General features: G+C 43.4%; 1 protein-coding gene across 1 annotated transcript in view; it reads left to right on the forward strand.

The window, feature by feature from the left end:
• The window catches only part of LOC133244095 (monocarboxylate transporter 1-like), a 37,721-nt gene extending 31,741 nt beyond the window's left edge, over window positions 1-5,980 (forward strand). Inside the window, exons 4-5 of the mRNA XM_061410796.1 lie at window positions 2,155-3,021; window positions 5,289-5,980. Of these exons, the coding sequence (XP_061266780.1) occupies window positions 2,155-3,021; window positions 5,289-5,536 (1,115 nt within the window). The 3' untranslated portion in view covers window positions 5,537-5,980. The remainder of the gene's footprint in view (window positions 1-2,154; window positions 3,022-5,288) is intronic.
• Window positions 5,981-22,602: the final 16,622 nt, after the last annotated feature.

Raw genomic sequence — 22,602 nt, forward strand, 5'->3', positions numbered from 1 at the left:
GTACTCTGCATATAAGTTAAATAAGCAGGGTGACAATATATAGCCTTGACATACTCCTTTCCCAATTTTGAACCAGTCTGTTGTTCCATGTCAGTTCTATTGTTGCATCTTGACCTGCATACAGGTTTCTCAGGAGGCAGGTAAGGTGGGCTCGTATTCCCATCTCTTTAAGAATTTTCCAATTTGTTGTGATCTACACAGTCAAAGACTTTACTATAGTCAATGAAGCAGAAATAGATGTTTTACTGGAATTCCCTTGCTTTCTCTATTATCCAATAAATATTGGCAATTTGATCTCTGGTTCCTCTGCCTTTTCTAAACCCAGCTTGTACATATGGAAGTTCTCAGTTCATGTACTGCTGAAGCCTAACTTGAAGGATTTTGAGTATTATTTTGCTAGCATGTGAAATGAGCACAATTATACAGTAATTTAAACATTCTTTGGCATTTCCCTTCTTTGGGATTGGAATGAAAACTGATCAGATTATGTGAAATGTTTGTAACCAGTTTTTTTTACTTAGTAATACATCATGTACATATTAATAGTTTCCCCATCTCAGTAAATATACTTTAGCAGCTATTATTTTTTCACTGGATAGATGTACTATAATTTATTTCACTTTAATTGAAGGACATTTAGATTGTTTGTATTTTCACTCTTAATAAACAGTGTTTGTATGAGAGTGCCTCTGTATGTATCTTTGAAAAGGATAATTTTCTTTGGATAAATTTGGAGAAGTGCAATTGCTGGGGGAAGAAAAGGTTTTGGATACGATTGGTCAAGTACTCTTTTAGAAAGGTTTTAATAATTTACAGCCCCACCTGCAGGACCTGAGATAATACTAATAATAGGTAATTATCTTTTTAAATCTATACTTTTACTGCATTAAATTCTTAAATATTTAAATATTTTAATTCATCTGGAATATCTGAATAACACAAAGAAGGAATAGAACTTTATTTGTTCCCATGTGGTTATTCAACCTGTTCATTATTTCATGTCATTAATTTACTCAGCAACTATTCATTGAGTCCCTAACTATATGCCAGGCACTGGTTCAAGCTCTGTGGGGAGACCAACATGACAAGCAAAATTCCTGATCTTTAGTGGAGGGAATCAGACAATAAACAGGCCAACAAATAAGTGAATAAATAAGAAAAATTCAGGTAGTAATAAGGGCTTTGCAAAGACTTAAAACAGAATTTGATAGAGAAGGATCGAATGTTCCCTAAAGGGAAGGAGATTGTGATTTTGAGTTGAGATCTGAATGATAGCCAGGAGAAGGCTCTGTGGAAACCTAGAGTAATAGTTCCACTTTGCACAAAAAGAACAGACTGAAGTGAGGGCAGGGAGGTAGGTGTGAGCCAAGTCATAGGACTTCTTAATCCAGAGTGAAAAGTTATGGACAGGCAGTCATTAGAGAGATGGAAACGGGCAAGCACCCTAACCTGGTTTACCTTGTAGAAAAGCAAGTTTGGAAGACCACTTAAAAGGTTATCAGTATAGTTACTGTCCCAACCCCATTAGCTGAAAAATCCATTTTTTCCCTATTAATTTAAATGTATCTTTTGGTTCTATTTCTGGACTTTCTTCCCACTTTTAGAAATCAGTTTTTCAATTTTGAGTAAGTGTTCTATTCTATTACTGTAGCTGTACAATATGTTTATTTATTTGTGAGGGTAGGCCCACCAATTTTTTATCCTTTTCCAATACTTCTAATACATTTGTAATTATGAAATTGGACAAAGAATCTCTATTGTTCTTTTTGTTGCTAAAGTGAAAAGAATTGTTTTTAATAATATACATTTTTTTAGGGACTTCCCTGGTGATGCAGCGGTTAAGATTCCACACTTCCACTGTCGGGGGCATGGGTTCAATCCCTGTTCAGGGCACTAAGATCCTGCAAACCACATGGCATGCCACACACACACACACACACACTCACACGTGTATGTGTGTGTATAAATCTAGTATTTGGTGCATAAAGAGATTTTATGTCTGTATTTATTTGATAATAGTCCACTTCATGACCCACTAGTTATAATAGCCTCTCATGATTTTGACCTCTTTCCATGTCAATTCTTTCCCTAGTTAGTCATTTCCAAATATGTTTCTGATAGTATGTGACTCTTTTTTTCCTCTCCTCTCCCCAGGTCTTGGGCTTGCCTTCAACTTAAATCCAGCTTTGACCATCATTGGCAAGTATTTCTACAAGAAGCGGCCGTTAGCAAGTGGACTAGCCATGGCAGGCAGCCCTGTGTTCCTCTCTGCCATGGCCCCCCTCAACCAGGCTCTTTTTGCTACCTTTGGCTGGAGAGGAAGCTTCCTAATTCTGGGGGGCCTCCTACTAAACTGCTGTGTGGCTGGAGCCCTGATGAGACCAATAGGGCCCAAGCCAACCACTACAGAGAAAGAGAAGTCTAAAGAATTCCTTCAGGAAGCTGGAAAATGTGATACAAACAAGGGGGCAGGTAATCCAAAGACAGGAGTTAATGGCGGAAACTCCCCAAAGCAGAAACAATCACTTTTTCAAAGAGTTAACAAACTTTTGGACCTATCCCTGTTGAAGCACAGAGGCTTCCTGCTGTACCTCTCTGGGAATATGATCGTGTCTTTTGGGGTGGCTACGCCTTTAGTCTTTATTAGCAATTACGCCAAGAGTCAACGTTACTCTAATGAGAAGGCTGCCTTCCTTCTTTCCATTCTGGCTTTTGTTGACATGGTAGCCAGACCTTGTATGGGATTTGTAGCCAACACAAAGTGGGTAAGACCACGGATTCAGTACTTTTTGGCTGCTTCTATTACCGTGAACGGAGTATGTCATATGCTAGTACCTTTATCTTCCAGCTACATAGGGTTCTGTGTCTACTCGGGATTCCTTGGATTTGCTTTTGGGTGGTTTGGTGCCGTACTGTTTGAAACGCTGATGGACCTTGTGGGACCCCAGAGATTCTCCAGTGCTGTGGGACTGGTGACCATTGTGGAGTGCTGTCCTGTCCTCCTGGGACCACCAGTTTTAGGTACAGTATGTCTCCCAGTTTCTATGGTTCTATTAACATAAAACAGGCAGAGAAGATTGGGACGGTGATGGAAAGCAGAAGTCAGTGGGCTGCTTGATAGTCCTCATTTCTGTACCCTCAGGGCTGACACAGTGCTTGGCACAGCATAATTGCTCAAATACTTATAGAACTGAATTAAAGTGAAGCATCTATAAAAGCTATTATAGCTATTATAAATTTAAGTATTTCTAATAATTTTCCTGATTTAAAAAAATCCTAACATTTATTGTAGAAAAATGTATAACTACCTTTAAAATACTGTTGGTGATTTCTTTTTAATTGTGGAATTTATTTCAAAAGTAATATTTAAAATAATAACAGTAGGTAGCAGATGAGGGCTCACAGTATACCAGGGACTGTCCTAATCATTTCCATATTCTGTCATATATTGCAAGACTATGATGTCAGACTATTATTGTTCCCACTTTAAAGAAATAAGAGGCTTTTGAAAGTGAAATAACTTGCCCAGGATCACATAGCTAAGAAGTGACCATAAAACCTGAGGTATTATTCTCTCAGTCAGTGCTAAGCAGTTTACATTTTTAAATTATTGGTAATACAACATACAACAATAATTTGGACTTCTGGATGTGATGCATGTTTTTGAGATTATGCACTATAAAGTTAAGAAGGACACATAATGAAAGACCCACTGCTGACCTGTCAAAACTTTTCCACCTTCTCTCCTCCATAAGCTCTTACAGAAACACAAATGAACTTTTTTGGCCAACCCAGTATATCCAAGGAGGTTCCAAATCCTGTTCTTTTTTGCTTCTTAAATCTCTTTCTAATCCGCTCATTTTTTCCTCCATCACTACTACTGCTCTTATCCTGGTCTCTGATCTTCTATCAGTAGCCTTCTAACTTTACCCATATCCACTCTAGCTGTTCTCCAGTCTCTTAGGACACCCCAGTTGCTTCCCGCGTTCTTAAGGTGAAGATGAAATTCCCTACTATGGCTCCCGGTTCCTGCATGGCCTGGCCCACCTTCTCCAGACTCATTTCCTACCACCCAGTTTGCTCTCTGTGGTCCCCTCTCACACCTGGTGTTTCCCCATACCACCTGCCTTGGCACTGGCTGTTCTCTGCCTGGATCCTTTTCCCATCTCCTTTGTCTTAGATTAACTCTTATCCTCCTGTAAGTCTTGGTTAAGTTTACACTTTAAAAAAGCCTTCCTGACCCTCCTTGCTAGCCCCAAACCCCTATTATCTGCCTTCAAACACACCTGTAGCACTGGTCACAGTCTGTGTGGTTATTGGATTAACATTTCTCTTCTCCACTGAACTGTTATCGCCTTTGCTGTCTCTCAACTCAGGGCTTAGCAGACCCAGGGCTGTATTGATATATAGAAACTAAGTATTGCTGAGTGAGTGATGCCCTGCATTGGAAAACCATATGGAATCATATTTGAATTGGTTATAATAGCCTTTATATGTGTCAAGTTTTCCAAAGTTTATTTCTTAATACTAGTTTGATGAGTTGCTAATAAATTTTACTATAACGAGGATTAAATAAGTTTCTTTAATATCAGACCTCATAAAAACTTGAATAGAAAAGACTATGATATGTCATTTCCAAATTTACTTGACTGTGCAAATGTTAGGGAGGTAGCCTGAAGCAAAGAAGTTATGGATGCACGCCTCAGAGTCAGACTCCCTGGGTTTAAAGCCAACTTGTTTCACTTAAAGCTTTGTGACCGTGGATGACTTCCTTAAAGTTTCTGTACTTCAGTTTTTATGTTATACAGTGGGAATGGTGATAGAATCTTCCTGTTTTGAGGTTAGAATGGTGGAAAGTATGGCTGTTAGTTAATGTTTTAGCAGAGGGTGAGCGTTCCCAGGAATGCTCTTTGGGAAATGCTGATGTCAGAAAGAGTGCATTGGCCTGGGAGACTGGAATTAGCTCTGTGGCCTTGGTCAAGACTCCTAAACCTCTTTTGAGCAAATTTTTCCATTGGATATTGAGAGAATTGATTCTAAGTGATCTCCAGGACTTTCTCAATTCAAATTTGCCAAGATTTAATTATTTTCAAGTTGCTAAAGATAACAGAATGTGCAGGGACACCCCAAAATCAGTGTTACGTCATAAACAAAAGATCATACAATTTTGAGCAGTTTCTTTTTAGACGAATTTGCCATTTATAGGCTCTTTGAAAGGATCCTTAACCTTTATTTGGGAAAGGGTATAATTGTTTACCCACATAACTTTTTTTTTTGGACATCCTTAGGTCATCTCAATGACATATATGGAGACTATAAATACACATATTGGGCATGTGGCATAATCCTTATTGTCTCTGGCATCTATCTCTTCATCGGCCTGGGCATCAATTACCGACTTGCGGCTGAAGAACAAAAGGCAGAAGAGAAACAGAAAAAGGAAAGTAAAGAGATGCAACCAAAGGAAGTTATTCAAGCTACTCAGTCTCCAGAACTGAAAGGCACAGCAGAAGAACCAAAAGAGGAGGAACTCTGAGGCTGAAATCAGGGAGGAACAGAAGCTTTGGCCCAAAGACGTATGAAAAATACTACTGAATCATGTTCTGCTCTTGGTGCTTACCATGGACAGTGGACACTTGTGTGGAAGTCAGACCAGCTGTTCACTGATGAACTTTTATTCCTTCCTTTACACCCACTTACAGTCACACTTTTTAGGGGCAAGGGACATTTGCAAAAGGTGACAGAAGGAAATAGCTTTTATTTGAAGTCATATTTATTAAGGTATGTTTATATACTGTTCACACTCCTTTTATAAAGTATAATGAATTTTGACAAAGTTCTTTTGTCAAATAACTACCATTCCAATGTAGAACATTTCGAACAGCCCAGATAATTCCCTTCTGCTCCTTTGCAGTCAATCCTCTCCTTAACTAAAGCACCTGGTACCTGCTTCCCCTATGCCTGAATGCTCAGTAGTGTCGACTCTTTGGGATCCCATGGACTATATAGCCCACCAGGCTCCTGTGTCCATGGGATTCTCTGGAGTGGGTTGCCATGCCCTCCTCCAGGGGATCTGCCCCACCCAATTCTTATCTCTTGCATCTCCTGCATTGACAGGCAGATTCTTTACCACTGTGCCACCTGGGAAGTCTGTATGGAATGACATAGTATGTAACTGTGGCATGATAGCATATATTTGATCTTTATCCTCAGGTCCTGGTATACAGCTCCTAGAACCCTTGGAACCTTGGAAGTGATAAGAGTATCTTTTCCATGCTAATTAAGTGACTGGTGGCTGGAGACACCCTTCCTAACTTCACGATGGGGGCTAGTCTCTAGAAAGGCCAAGGCATGATTAGAAGGTTGGCTCTTTCAGCCCCTTCCCCTGACTCTGGGGAGGGGAGACGGACTGAAAACTGAGTTCAATTATTAATGTCCAATAAAATAATCGATCACACCTATGTAATGAAACCCCCTAAACTACAGAGAGCTTCCTGGCTGGTGAGTACCCTAAGGTACTGGGAGAGTAGTGTGCCCAGCTAAGGTATGGTAGCTCCCTGCCACTCCTCCCCTCCATATTTTGCCCTATGAATCTCTTCCATCTGGCTGTTCTGAAATGTATACTTTATAATAAATCACTGCATGTAAACAAAGTGTTTCCCTGAGTTCAGTGATCCATTCTAGCAAATTATCAACCTTGACAAATAAGTCATGGGAACTCCCAATTTATAGCTGATTGGTCACAAGTACGGGTGGCAACCTGGGACTTGAGAATGGAATCTGAAGTGAAGGCAGTCTCGTGAGACTAAGCCTTTAAATCTGTGAAATCTGATGCTAACTCTGGGTACTTTATGTCAGAATTGAATTGAACTGTAGGACACCCACTTGGTGTCTGGAGAATTGGCAAAGGGGTTGTTGGTGTGAAAATCACCCACACATTTAGTGTCAGAAGTGTTTGAGTAAAAACACTTGGGAGCAGCCTTCTGTGTCTGACTTCACAATGGCATAATGTTTTATGATCCATCCTGTAGTTGCATTTTTCAGTAATTCTTTGCTTTTTATTAATGAGGAGTATTTGTTGTTATTTTGTTGTTTGGTGGCTAAGTCATGTCTGACTCTTTTGTGACCCCATGGACTGTAGCCCTTCGGGCTCCTATGTCCATGAGATTTCTCAGGCAAGAATACTGGAGTGGGTTGCCATTTCCTCCTGCAGAGGCTCTTTCTGACCCAGGGATTGAACCCAAGTCTCCTGCACTGGCAGGCAGATTCTCTACCATGGAGCCACCCAGGAGGCCCATTTCTTTGTGCAGATGTACCATACTCTGTATATCCATTCACCAGTTGGACATTTGAGCTGTTTCTACTTTTTAGCTGTTACAAGTTAAGATGCTGTAAATATTCACATAGGGGTCTAGCAGACATATGCTCTCATTTCTCTTGGGTAGATGCCCAGCATTGGAATTGCTAAGTCATGGCAAATGCATGGTTAACTTTGTAAGAAATTATCACACTATTTTCTCAGTGGCTATACCATTTGCTAATCTCACTAATGATGTATGAAAATTCTAGCTATTCTGCATTCTTGTCAGCACTTGACATTGCTGATCTTTTTAACTTTCCCTTTCTAGCTGGAATGTACTGGGGAACATTTCCTTGAACATGAATGATCTTGACCATTTTTCATGTGTTGCCCTCCATATACTTTTAGAGATCTTTTTTTTTTTTGGTCGTACTGTGTGGCATGTGGGATCTTAGGTCCCCAACCAGGGGATGAACCCCTGTACCTTGCTGTGGAAGTGCGGTGCAGAGTCCTAAGCACTGGACTGACAGGGAATTCCAGAGGTTTATTTTTTTAAGCTTGACATTTAACAGTCAAAAATATTTAGGTTCCTTGAGTTTTTATCTTTCAAATTCTTTAGATGACTTTGCTTGGCATATCTGACAGTGAAATGAATAATGTATTTGAACATCCTTCAATGTGTAGAGTATATTTAAGTAGATGGTTATGAGGTCTCATAGCATGGAAAGATCCTTCTGTTATAAGCATGATACAATGTTAAGTGAAAAACACAGAATACAAACTAGATAAGCATATATCATATACTCTTGGGGGGAAAAAAGGAAAGGGGAAAAATAAAATTCCGACCATACTTGTGTTGGAATGGTGACTTTTACCCTATATCCGTTTTCCTTAATGGGAATGTGATTGTTATCTTTTCATTAGTGACAGGAAAAATAGATTTGAAATAGAAGAGTTGTGACAAAAGGAAATTATCTCCTAAGGAAATAAAGCTAGTGATTATTATAAGCCATTGTCTGTTTATCATTAAGAGCTGAATTCTGGTGAAAGGGAGGTGAGTGTGACATGGAAGTCATGAGCACAGAGGACTTCCCAGGTGGTCCAGTGGCTAAGACTGCGTTCCCAACGCAGGGGGCCTGGGTTCAATCCCTTGCCAGGAACTAGATCATACATGCCACCACTAAGGGTTTGTATGCTTCGCCTGAAGCTCTTGCATGCTGTTACTAAAGATCCTACATGCTGATCTCTCATGCCACAACTAAGACCTGCCTCTGCCAAATAAATAAAAATATTAAAACCAAAAACATTATAAAGAGCACAGAGCACAAATAGCCTCAAGGCATGGTTCTCCTGGTCCTGGACAAAGCTGTGGGGTATAGAGTCCACAGGCCACCTGTGCCAACCATCACTGCCTCCTTCCTGGAGACAGCATTCCTGTGATTCCCCCTCCAGTCACCATTCAGCTGCAAATGACCATTTAACTCAGGAAGCCAGAGCTGTCAGTGCTCACCCACATCACAGCGTTATTGAACATTAACTTACTGAGATCAGCATCAGAGAAAAATATGGTGATATCATAAAAAGACAGGATGGTATGGGCCAAAGGAGGAAGTCTACCTTTCCACACATCCATTCAACAGATATTATTGACATTTACCATGTCTGAGTTGTCAGTTCTAAGCAGGGTTCTAGGTATTGAAAATTCATTAAGGAGTGAAACTCAGCAGTCTGTGTTCTATGGATCTTATTTTCTGGTAGGGGAAGGCAAACAGTAAACAGTAAATAAGTTGAAAGGGAAAGAGCAGATTTCAGAATAGAGCAGTGGGTAAAAGATCATTTATTCATTTATCTAACCAGCATTTTTTGAGCATCAACTAAGTACCTATTTGGGGCTCCCTGGTATTTCAGCTGGTAAAGAATCTGCCTGCACTGCAGGCTACCCTGGTTCAATTCCTGGGTCAGGAAGATACCCTGGAGAAGGTGTAGGCTACCCGCTCCAGTGTTCTTGGGCTTCCTTGGTGGCTCAGCTGATAAAGAGTCCTCCTGCAACACAGGAGACCTGGGTTTGATCCCTGGGCTTGGAAGAGAGCAAGGCAACCCACTTCAGCATTCCTGCCTGGAGAATCCTCACGGACAGAAGTGCCTGGTGGGCTGCAGTCCATGGAGTCACAAAGAGTCGGATACAACTGAGGACTAAGTATAGCACAGCACAGGTACCTATTTGCTGGATAGAGGGGATAACAAAACAAAATTCAGTTCCTGGCAGCCTCAGCTTCTAGTCTAGTGGGGAAGATGGCACAGTAAGTGCTGTGATGAGATAGCATATGAAAAGGCAGCTAACTCCCCTTTTGGAGGGCCTAGGAAGCCTAAGAATATATCAACTCTTGAGTCTCATAACAGAAGCATAATATAATTGTTGTGAGAATTAAAGTGCCCAGCATATAGTTTTAGTCATTTTAGTAATGAAATTGGAATCTACTCACACCCTGCAGTGCTGGGAGGGAAGTGTGTGTTTTATCGTTAACCAGAACAATAATGGAAGAGAACTGATGGTAACACAAGTTCATGGTCTATGAAGCCCTTCTACATGTGGTTTATTATCCAACCCCCACAAAACCCCAGGGAGGTAGCTATAAGTAAAACAACACATGCAGTATCTTGGATTAGGTCCTGGGACCAAAAAAGAATGTTAATGGAAAAATTGGTCTGTAGTTAATAGGATCGTCCAATGTTAACTTCCTAGTTATGACCAATGTTCCATGATTATGAAAGAAATTAACATCAGAGGAAGGAAAACATGTATAACTAAGTCACTTTGCTGTATACCTGAAACTAACACAACACTGTGAATCAACTATACTCCAATATAAAATAAAACTTTAAAAACATTTTTAAAAAATCTGAGAGCTAGGTGAAGAGAATAGGAACTCAATGTGCCAACTTTTCTATGAATTTTAAATTTCAATGGAAAGTGAAGGAAAACAAAGTACACAACACAACCCTTCATCCTAGCAGATCATCTGCTCTCAAAAGAGCATGGCAGCTCAGTGGCATGAAAGCTCTACTCAGCTACCTCAGTAGAGCTGAAGGTGCAGACTCAAGAGTGGATGGAAGCTCTGGAAAAAACACTAGAATGGAACAGGCAAGTCCTTGGTAATCTTGGAGGGTGAACAGTGGCCAAAGAAATCATTCAAGTCCTGCACCAAAAGAGCAAGATGATTCCTGGTCTCCGGTGTATTCATAATCTGATTTACAGTCTTTATTCTTGGCACCGGAATTCATAACGTGGTTTCTTCATTTGCGGACTTTCTTTCCTACCATGCTTTACCATTTTAAGAATTAAGAGAGCTTGCGTTACTGAGGTCCTGCTGGCTGAGTCATGGGAAGAGGTGGCCAGTAGTCATTAAGAAGCCAGAGGGAGAAGTGGGCTGGGAGTAAGTCTCTTCCTATGTTGACAGTCTACAAATGTGTAATCAAGAGATGTTTACCCTGGGGTGTTTTTCTCTTGTTGCTGTGTTTCATTCTCTGTGCCTTACCACCCCACTTATAAAGAAAGGAAGAAATGCACCCAATACTTCGGAGTGCTTTTCATATTTGAGGCTGGAGGGGCGTTTTAAGAAAATTTTATGTGCTTCTTTATTCATCTTATACGTAATATCTGAAGGCCAACCACATGCCCAACACTGTATAGAGCCTTGGGAATATACAATAGTGACTAACACAAGGAATGTTTCCTCAGAGAGTTTTATAGTCTAGAAAGTAAAACGGACATTAAACAGAGTACGTAATCTGTGATTAAATTTAAGGGCAGAACCAGAAACACTACGTCTCTTCTTATCACCCAATGACTGTATTTGATCTGTTATGTCACTTTGTGAACACCTGGATTTTTAAAAAATTCTAATACATTCCAGTCTATCAAAACAGTTTTACCTAAAGCTGTAAAACTTTAAAAATCCTGATTGTGCATGAACAAAACAAAAAGGCAACCTATGAAATGGGAGAAAATATTTCCAAACAATGCAACCAACGAGGGCTTAATTTCTAAAATATACAAACAGCTTATACAACTCAGTAACAAAAAACCAAACAACCTAATCAAAAAATAGGCAAAAGACCTGATAAACATTTCTCCAAAGAAGATATACAGATGGCCAACAGACACAGGAAAAGATGTTTAACATCACTGATTATCAGGAAAATGCAAATCAAAACTGCAATGAGGTATCACCTCGCACCTCTCAGAATAGCCATCATCAAAAAGGCTATAAATAAGTGCTGGAGAGGGTGTAGAGAAAAGGAACCCTACCGCATTGTTGGTGGGGATGTAGGTTGGTGCTGCTGAAACCATTTACCACAGATTGGAACTTGAACCCATGTGCCGGGGCTCGAACCCAGCCAAAGCGACCCAAACCCACATGGCTGGGACTCAAACCCAGCCAAAACCCACGGTACCTGGTTTCAGGACCTAATGAAACTCAGGTTCTTGATGTCTCATCGTAGAAAAAATTCAGAGAGACAAAGTGATAGGTAAGAAGTGGATTTATTCAGATACAGAGAGAAGCACACTACACAGACAGAGTGCAGGCCATCGCAGAGGGCGAGTACAGCCCCGAAATTTGGCCTGGTTAGTTTTTATAGGCTGGGTAATTTCATATGCTAACGAGTGGGAGGATTATTCCAACTATTTTGGGGAAGAGGCAGAGATTTCCAGGGTTTGGTCCACCGCCCACTCCTTGCTCTTTTAACAGTGCCTTGGAACTGTTAAGGCACCTCTGAGTGTGTCATTCACTTGCTGATTGAGGATCAAGGTCTAGTCTTGTCCGCCAACTTGGTCCCATTTGATTCTAATCAGTTTTTGTTGTGTCCTTGGGCTATGTCATTCTTTCAAAAGTTGTGCTCTGCCCCTTTCCCTCCTGTTACACTGCCACTATTGACAACAGTATGGAGGTTCCTTAAAAATCTAAAAATAGAGCCACCATATTATCCAGCAATCCCATTCCTGGATATATATCTGGAAAAAATGAAAACTGTTGATTTGAAAAGATGCATGTACCACAATGTTCATAGAAGCACTATTTACAATAGCCAAGACATGGAAGCAGCCTAGGGATCTAACAGCAGATAAAGGGAGAGAGAAAAGGTATCATATGCATACACACACACACACACACACACACACACACACACACAGTAGAATATTACTCAGCCATAAAAAAGTAATGAAATAGTGACATTTGCAGTAATGTAGATGCACCTAGAGATTATCATACTAAGTGAAGTCCAAAAGAGAAGGATAATACATTATATCACTAATATGTGAAATTTAAAATAATGTCTGAAAAACTGTGGATGGAGGTTCATGACGTTGTACAAGAGGCAGTGATCAAGACCATCCCCAAGAAAAAGAAATGCAAAAAGGCAAAATGCTTGTCTGAGGAGGCCTTACAAATAGCTGGGAAAAGAAGAGAAGCTAAAGGCAAAGGAGAAAAGGAAAGATATTCCCATTTGAATGCAGAGTTTCCAAGAATAGCAAGGAGAGATAAGAAAGCCTTTCTCAGTGATCAATGCAAAGAAATAGAGGAAAAAAACAGAATGGGAAAGACTAGAGATCTCTTCAAGAAAATTAGAGATATCAAGGGAACATTCATGCAAAGATGGGCACAATAAAGGACAGAAACCATGTGGACCTAACAGAAGCAAGAGATAGTAAGAAGGCTGAGCGCCGAAGAATTGATGCTTTTGAACTGTGGTGTTGGAGAAGACTCTTGAGAGTCCCTTGGACTGCAAGGAGATCCAACCCGTCCATTCTAAAGGAGATCAGTCCTGGGTGTTCTTTGGAAGGAATGATGCTAAAGCTGAAACTCCAATACTTTGGCCACCTGATGCAAAGAATTGACTCTCTGGAAAAGACCCTGAAGCTAGGAAAGATTGAAGACTGGAGGAGAAGGGGACGACAGAGGATGAGATGGTTGGATGGCATCACCGACTCGATGGACATGGGTTTGAGCAAACTCGGGGAGTTGGTGATGGACAGGGAGGCCTGGCATGCTGCAGTCCACTGGGTCACAAAGTCAGACATGACTGAGTGACTGAACTGATTGACTGACCAACACCCACAGGTTGTTCCACTTCAGCATCTGCCCTGTCCATAACTTCCTCACCTGTTTTCCCTGCTATAGTCTTGGGTCAGGTCCTTACTCGCCCAGCAGGATTCTTGAGATAGCCTAAGGGCACCCTCAGCCTGGGGTCTCATTCCTCACTTCCAATCCCCCCTCAACACTACTACTGTCACAGTAAAACCATGACAAGGTTAAAATATGCCTGTCATATGCATGTATAAGAAACACGTGACAAAGATTAATTTAACTCCTTAATGAAGAAACTAGCAGAACAGTAAATCCAGTTCAAAGGAAAGTTCAAGAAGCTATAGTGGATGATAAAAGGTATGCTGGAAAGATTGCAGACTTAGAGACAAGAGAGATAAAATAAAATTAACCTTAGCTCTTTCACACTGTTACATTCCTTGCCAGTGGCTTCATTCCCAGGTCTCCTACTCTGACGCCTCAGGCAGGCCAGGCCCTCTTCAGGCACTTCAGGCACTTCAGGCACTCCAGGCCTCCTTGCGGCTAGGGGGAGGGGAAGGCAAGTTCAAGTCCTCAGGATCCAGGTCTTTCCACAGTTCACCCTTCCGCAACCCCAGAGTTCATCAAACTGCCGGAGAGTTTTGTTCGGTGCTCCCTCAACAGTGATGATACTGAGTTCAAGCTCCCCGAGTGACGGGCCACTAAATCTGAGAGATGAGGTGCTGAGGCAAGGAATACGACTATTTGGAAAGCTGACCAAGAAGATTTTGAGATTAATGTCTCAAAATAACCATCTTGTCAGGGTCTGGAGGCCAGGTTCTCTTATAAAACCAGAGAGAGAAGAGGTGAAGAATTAAAAATAAAAAAGCAGAACAGACCTAGAGGAAAAAGAGGCGCGTCTCGCAAAACATCTCTGGGATGGCCAGCCTGTGGAAGGGATGTGTTAATCTCTTCTTTCTTGCAACATTTTACAGGTGGGCAGGGTCGGATAATCTCTCTGTGAGTTGAATGAAGGCACTTTAACAGTCCGGCAGACAGGCAGGGTTCTCTGAGGTGGGCCATTATGTGTGATTCTAAGAGCAAAGGCAATGATAATCAAGTCAAAGAAACAGTTCCCACCTGGAGTCAGAACCGACTCTTCCCTGCAACTGTTATGACCCCACGTCTGTGCTGATCCACATGAACTTCGGGAAAATGCAATGGCGCAGCCCCTGCTTCCTGGATTGTGGCTTCTTATTTACATCACCACAGCAAGTGATTACAGGCTTACCTCTTCCATTTAGGGCTGTGCTTTTTCTGGCTGCCCTTGACACCTGGCTGCTCTCAGGCTCCTGGCTCAGCCAGGCTCTGGACAGGGCTGTGTATTTATTGGATGGGAGACCTGGATGAGAGACCATCTGCATGTTTGTGAGGCAAAAAGATGATTTCAGAGAGGCAGCCTTAGTGGTGGTGTGAAGCAAGATCTTGATTTCCTGCCCAGGAAATGAACTTGGGTAGCCTTGATGAATCCTATTCACCAGACCAGCAAGGGCTAGGGGCTAGAAGCTAATTTTCCTTGGATCTTGCCCCCAGTGAAACCTGCATTTCTCAATGGAGGCAAGGACTGTAAATGCAAGTACAAAGTTTATTATTAGATATAGAAAGCAACAAGTGGGACTGAAGGAGGAAACAGAAAGAGCTGGACTCCATCTTAGGCCAGGTTGCGAACATTAGGCTACACGCATGGTCACCCTCCCAGTGGACTCTGAACTTTGTGTCCGGTGTCTATAGAGATGGCATACCAGTGGAAAACCAGACCCCCAGATAAAATAGCCTCAGGACTTGCACTTGGACTCTCCGTTGCCTAAAAGAATATGCTAATTATCTCTGTAACAGAACAAAGTGGTAAATTCCATTATGTTTATCAGGATATGACCACAGGCCTATTGATAAATATCCACTGTTTATCTAGTCATGTAACACATGAATCATGGGTTAACTTTGATCGTATCTCTCTTTTACCTTGTCCAGACTAGTTTCAAGGAATTTGGGGAGGTGGGTTTGAGTAAGGACACTTAGGGTATATAAGGTTTTCACAAAAACTGGTCGGGGTCCTTGGCTAAGAGGAGACTCTGCCTTGAGCCCTCCAGCGTAATAAACACTCCACTATCTGCATTGTCCTTCTGAGTGAGTTTGTTTCCCAGAACGCATGGCTACAACATTTGGTGCATGGGCCGGGAAACTCCTCACTTTGAAGAAATAAGTCCCATTTGGGGCTACTCCGAGGCCTTGCAGCTTGAATCTTCTAGAGTGGGGAAGGTGCCTTGCCTTTCTGGAAGGATTCTGCTTCTCAACGCCCAGACCTTTCATGTTAGCAGGTAATGGATGATAGCAGGGGACCTGAGGGCTCAGGTGAGGAGGAACCCACCCAGCAGGGTGGAAGAGGGGCCCTGATCACCCTCTGGGAGGGACTAGAAGGGGCACGGACCCACAGGAGCCTGGAATAGGCAGGCAGCAATTGCTTGGTACACAGGTCAATGAGCGTGCTAGGGCTTAGGAAGGGAATTTGCCAAGGTCATTTAGGAGGTGTGTCCACGCCATCTCAGGGAAAACTATAACCAGCGATCACCAGGGGATTTTTAGGATAGGAAACTGGTCCTTGTATGATCATATTCTGCCCTCCCCCAGGAGGTGTTCCATCTGCTGTTAAATTCTTGACAGCCTCGGAATTAGGCTAGAAGGAGGGGGATACATAAATGAGTATGAATTGGCTTTTCCGGAGACGGCCTGGGACATGGGATATTTAACCCATCTGTGTTTTCATCCGCACCTGATCAAGCCCACCAAGACAGAACGGACTTTAAGGGAGAAACAGTGTTGGATCACGTGGTGTTCTGGTTTGGCCTTGCTGACCGGCAGGTGAAGACACACGGATCCCCCTTCTTCCTCTGAGATCTGGCAGGATTTGGACGAGGATGGCCTGCCCCTCCCCCATACTGGATGATGACGCACCCTCTGGCCCAGTGCTCCACCAGGACCAGAGGCTGCCTTAATGCCCAATCCAGGGCCAGGTAAAGTTCCTGCAGCAGCCATTCCTCCTCCACCAGCTCTCCTGGAGGTCGTAGAGCCGCCACCTCAGCAGGCTCCAATCCTGGTGGCAGAAGCCTCTGGCCAGCACTTCCAGGATCTGGCTCCAGCCGAACCGCCCAAGCTATACCCACCTCTCCCGATCTCAAGGATGTCTTCTTCTGCATACACCTCGCCCCAGCATCACAGCCCATCTTTGCCTTTGAATGGGAAGATCCAGTCGGGGGCATCAAACAACAGCTCACCTGGACTCCCCCACAAGGGTTTAAGAATTCCCCAATCATCTTTGGGGAAGCCTTGGCTTCTGACCTGGACTCATTCCACCCGGAAAAGTACAGATGTTGGCTCCTACAATACGTGGATGACCTGCTGCTGGTTGCTGAGACCAAGGAAAAATGCTGGAAAGGGACAAAAGCACTGCTCCAGCTGCTGATGGAAGCAGGTTACTGGGTGTCGAAGAAGAAGGCACAGATCTGCAAAGAGGTAAGGTATCTGGGGTTTGTTTTAAAGAAGGACACAGGGTTCCAGACCCTAGTTGGGTCCTATATGCTGATGGCTCTAGCCTGATAAAACAAGGACAACGGCTGTCAGGTTAGCCAAAGCGGAAGGGGCCATCAAGACTGAAAAGGGATGGTGGGAATTGCCAAGTGGTAAATTATTGGTACCGGAGGAGCTGGCACACACTCTGGTAAGCCAAACACACCAAGCGACCCACCTAGGCCACGCTGCCTGCTCACAGGTTAATGCTGCCTCTTGGGTATCAGACAAAAACCTCTGGGTATTCAGCTGAAAGGCACGCTGCCCCTTGAACACCTGGGAGTGGACTTCACTGAAATGAAACCTCACTGACACTACCATTACCTGCTGGTCATGGTATGTAGGTTCTCAGGAGGGGTAGAACCTTTTCCTACCTGGACTGAAAGAGCATCAGAAGTAGCCCGGTGCCTGCTTAGGGAAATAGTTCCCAGATTTGGACTTCCTACCGCATTGGTTCAGACAATGGCCCAGCTTTTGTAGCTGATTTTAGTACAACAAGTAAGCAAAACTTTAAACCTTAAATGGAAACTGCACACTGCATATAGGCCCAGAGTTCTGAGATGGTAGAATGAACCAACCGGACAATTAAAAGAGAGTCTCTAAGTGGATCAGAGAGACTGACTGCTCCTGGGTGGACTTGCTTCCGACGGCTCTGCTCAGACTCAGGATGACCCCACAGTCCCAAGGCTATTCACCATACGAAATTGTGTATGGGAGGCCCCCTCCCATAATAAAACAGGTGTCAACAAATTTGCCTCAGGTAAGGGGGGGATAGGATTTTGCAGGAGATGGAACTGGGTAAGGTAATAAATCGGGTAACTAAGTTTGGACAAGAAAGGGTGTCATTCCCCCTTGGGGAACAGATTCGTGAGTTTATGCTTGGTAACCAAGTGTGGGTCAAAGATTGGAAACTTGATTTACTAGCCCCTCGGTGGAAGGGCCCTTATACTGTTATTCTAACTACCCCTACTGCAGTTAAAGTTACAGGTATTGCCCCTTGGATCCATCATACGAGGATGAAGAGAGCATACCACGCAGACCCAGAAAACGCTGAGTGGACTGCACAGAGGGACCCCGCTGACCCTCGAGAGACTAAGACCATCCTTAAGAAGAAGGAAAAGAAGATCCCGGAGCCCCTTGAGGATGAAGCCACATAATCAACTCCTGCTGCTTGGTCTCATCAACATGCACATTCCTACGCCAACTTCCACAATTCCTCCAACTGTTGGGTATGTGGGGCTATGCCTCTGTCTGTGATGGATGGACTTCCCTGGTGGCTGTCACCGCTCTGCCAAGGAGATTTTAAACCACTCTGCTCTTTTCTGGGACACAATCATAATATCTCCCTGCTCTCTGGGTGTAAGCCAGACCTACAGTCAATAGACTCGGGTCATAGGGTTACATTTGATATAAATGCCAGTGTAACAAAAGCCTAACCTACAACAAGCCCTGGTAAATCTACCTTATTTACATGCTAGGTGGACAAGATCTGTGTTTCAATGGTATTAGTATATTGCTGCCTTATTCCTACCCTCTATAGGGACAACCGGAGAAGGCAATGGCACCCCACTCCAGTACTCTTGCCTGGAAAATCCCATGGACAGAGGAGCCTGGTGGGCTGCAGTCCATGGGGTCGCTAAGAGTCTGACACGACCGAGCCACTTCACTTTCACTTTTCACTTTCATGCATTGGAGAAGGAAATGGCAACCCACTCCAGTGTTCTTGCCTGGAGAATCCCAGGGACGGCAGAGCCAGGTGGGCTGCCGTCTTTGGGGTCACACAGAGTTGGACACGACTGAAGCAACTTAGCAGCAGCAGCAGCAGCAGCATAGGAACAACAGATATTATGATTAAAGTAGAGCCTTTGACTAATTTCACAAAACAGGCCCTCCTAGATAGAACAAAAGCCATCCAAGCCTTAAATGAAGAGCAAATCCAAATGAGAAAAGCAGTAATTCAAAATAGAATGGCTTTGGACATACTCACAGCTGCTCAAGGAGGGACCTGTGCTATAATTAAGGTTGAATGTTGTGTATGCATTCCTGACTTATCTGGCAATGTATCAACTGCTTTAGATGACATGAAAAACCAGGTAAAAGCAATGTCAAATGAAAAGATTCCTTTCTGGACTTTGGTCCTATCTTGGGTGAAGGGCGATTGGTGGAAAACTATATTTACCATTGTTATAAGTTGCCTTGATAGTTCTGCTTTGTGGACCCTGAACTTTACAATGTATTATGAACTTTGTAACCCGAAGGTTGATGTCATTCTCCCAAATTGGCGGTCGGAGAACCAGGGTGCAATATATCCCTATGAGTGATGCTCATAATATGAATTAAGAGCATCAAGAGGGGAGAATGAAGGAGGAAACAGACAGAGCTGGACTCCACCTTAGGCCAGGCTGCGAACATTAGGCTACATGCATGGTCACCCTCCCAGTGGACTCTGAACTTTGTGCCCAGTGTCTATAGAAGTGGTATACCAATGGAAAACCAGACCCCCAGATAAAATAGCCTCAGGACTTGTACTTGGATTTTCCATTGCCTAAAAGAATATGCTAATTATCTCTGTAACAGAACAAAGTGGTAAATTCCATTATGTTTATCGGGATATTAGAGAAGGAAATGGCAACCCACTCCAGTACTTGCCTGGAGAATCCCATGGAGGGAGGAGCCTGGTAGGCTACAGTCCATGGGGTCGCAAAGAGTCGGACATGACTGAGCATATGACCACAGGCCTATTGCTAAGTATCCACTGTTTATCTAGTCTTGTGACACATGAATCATGGGTTAACTTTGATCGTATCTCTCTTTTACCTTGTCCAGACTAGTTTCAAGGAATTTGGGGAGGTGGGTTTCAGCAAGTACACTTAGGGTATATAAGGTTTCCACAAAAACTGGTCGGGGTCCTTGGCTAAGAGGAGACTCTGCCTTGGGCCCTCCAGCGTAATAAACACTCCACTATCTGCATTGTCCTTCTGAGTAAGTTTGTTTCCCAGAATGCGTGGCTACAACAGGATAGCACACAGAAAAATTGTTAAGATAGAAGCAAGGCAGAGATTCCCTGGTGGCACAGTGGAAAAGAATCTGCCTGCCAATGCAGGAGATGCAAGAGACACAGGTTTGATTCCAGGGTTGGAAAGATCCCATGGAGAAGGAAATGGCCATCTGCTCCAATGTTCTTACCTGGAAAATTCCATGGATAGAGAAGCCTGGCAGGCTACAGTCCATGGGGTCACGAAGAGTCGGACACAACTTAGCACCCCTGTGCGTACACACACACACACACACACACACACACACACACACACGGCAGAGGTGTGCACCCAGAGGGAAAGGGTATGGGCATCTTTCCTAATGAGGAGGAACGCAGTGAAGCAGTTGAATCATTTACTTATATAGAACAGTTCTTTTGGGTCTTTGTTTACCTTTAATTAATCTGGTTTCTTTTTCCACACCTGACCTACCCTAGGACCCTCCCTGACATGTGTGTGCAACTTTTTTCCATGATGGATTCCAGCCCAGAGGGCTCTGGAGTCACATATTAGCATCACATATTATGGAGTGGTGCCTTCTCCTTTTTGACCCCTAAGGATGCTTTGGGCACATATGAAATGTCTCCCTTGCCCCAAGGATGGGAAATACATGACCTCCTGATCCTTTATTCAAACAAGGTTTAGCCCCTCTGTTCGTGCCATGACTGTTACCTTAAGGCATCCACAGGAAACAAAACCCGGCTTTTTACCCTGTCAGTTGTTCTCCATTTCGGAGAACAAACAGGAGGCTGATTGTAAACATCTAACCTGGAGCCTAGTGGAGGTGATGGAATTCCAGTTGAGCTCTTTCAAATCCTGAAAGATGATGCTGTGAAAGTGCTGCACTCAATATGCCAGCAAATTTGGAAAACTCAGCAGTGGCCACAGGACTGGAAAAGGTCAGGTTTCATTCCAATCCCAAAGAAAGGCAATGCCAAAGAATGCTCAAACTACCACACAATTGCACTCCTCTCGCACACTAGTAAAGTAATGCTCAAAATTCTCCAAGCCAGGCTTCAGCAATACGTGAACCATGAACTTCCAGATGTTCAAGCTGGTTTTAGAAAAGGCAGAGGAACCAGAGACCAAATTGCCAACATCTGCTGGATCATCGAAAAAGCAAGAGAGTTCCAGAAAAACATCTACGTCTGCTTTATTGACTATGCCAAAGCCTTTGATTGTGTGGATCACAATAAACTGTGGAAAATTCTGAATGAGATGGGAATACCAGACCACCTGACCTGCCTCTTGAGAAACCTATATGCAGGTCAGGAAGCAACAGTTGGAACTGGACATGGAACAACAGACTGGTTCCAAATAGGAAAAGGAGTACATTAAGGCTGTATATTGTCACCCTGCTTATTTAACTTCTATGCAGAGTACATCATGAGAAACACTGGGCTGGAAGAAGCACAAGCTGGAATCAAGATTGCCAGGAGAAATATCAATAACCTCACATATGCAGATGACAGGACCCTTATGGCAGAAAGTAAAGAGGAACTAAAAAGCCTCTTGATGAAAATGAAAGTGGAGAGTGAAAAAGTTGGCTTAAAGCTCAACATTCAGAAAACGAAGATCATGGCATCCGGTCCCATCACTTCATGGGAAATAGATGGGGAAACAGTGGAAACAGTGTCAGACTTTATATTTTTGGGCTCCCAAATCACTGCAGATGGTGACTGCAGCCATGAAATTAAAAGACGCTTACTCCTTGGAAGAAAAGTTATGACCAACCTAGATAGCATATTGAAAAGCAGAGACATTACTTTGCCAACAAAGGTCCGTCTAGTCAAGGCTATGGTTTTTCCAGTGGTCGTGTATGGATGTGAGAGTTGGACTGTGAAGAAGGCTGAGCGCCAAAGAATTGATGCTTTTGAACTGTGGTGTTGGAGAAGACTCTTGAGAGTCCCTTGGACTGCAAGGAGATCCAACCAGTCCATTCTGAAGGAGATCAGCCCTGGGATTTCTTTGGAAGGAATGATGCTGAAGCTGAAACTCCAGTACTTTGGCCACCTCATGCAGAGTTGACTCACTGGAAAAGACCCTGATGCTGGGAGGGATTGGGGGCAGGAGGAGAAGGGGACGACAGAGGATGAGATGACTGGATGGCATCACTGACTCGATGGACGTGAGTTTGGGTGAACTCTGGGAGTTGGTAATGGACAGGGAGGCCTGTGTGCTGTGGTTCATGGGATTGCAAAGAGTCAGACACGACTGAGCGACTGAACTGAACTGAACTGAACCTGGAGCCCTCTTATCCCCTGTTTTAGGAAATACAAATAGGCTAGTTGCTGGTGTCCAGACTGAAGCCTATCTTTTTCTCACCCCAATAAATGTAAACAGGAGGTCAGTTGTAAATGCCTAGCCTGGGTATTTGGCACCCCACTCCAGTACTCTTGCCTGGAAAATCCCATGGACGGAGGAGCCTGGTAGGCTGCAGTCCCTGGGGTCGCTAAGAGTCAGACACGACTGAGCGACTTCCCTTTCACTTTTCACTTGCATGCATTGGAGAAGGAAATGGCAACCCACTCCAGTGTTCTTGCCTGGAGAATCCCAGGGACGGCAGAGCCGGGTGGGC

This window comes from Bos javanicus, chromosome 3 (assembly GCF_032452875.1).
Source record: "Bos javanicus breed banteng chromosome 3, ARS-OSU_banteng_1.0, whole genome shotgun sequence".
Classification (NCBI taxonomy): domain Eukaryota; kingdom Metazoa; phylum Chordata; class Mammalia; order Artiodactyla; family Bovidae; genus Bos; species Bos javanicus.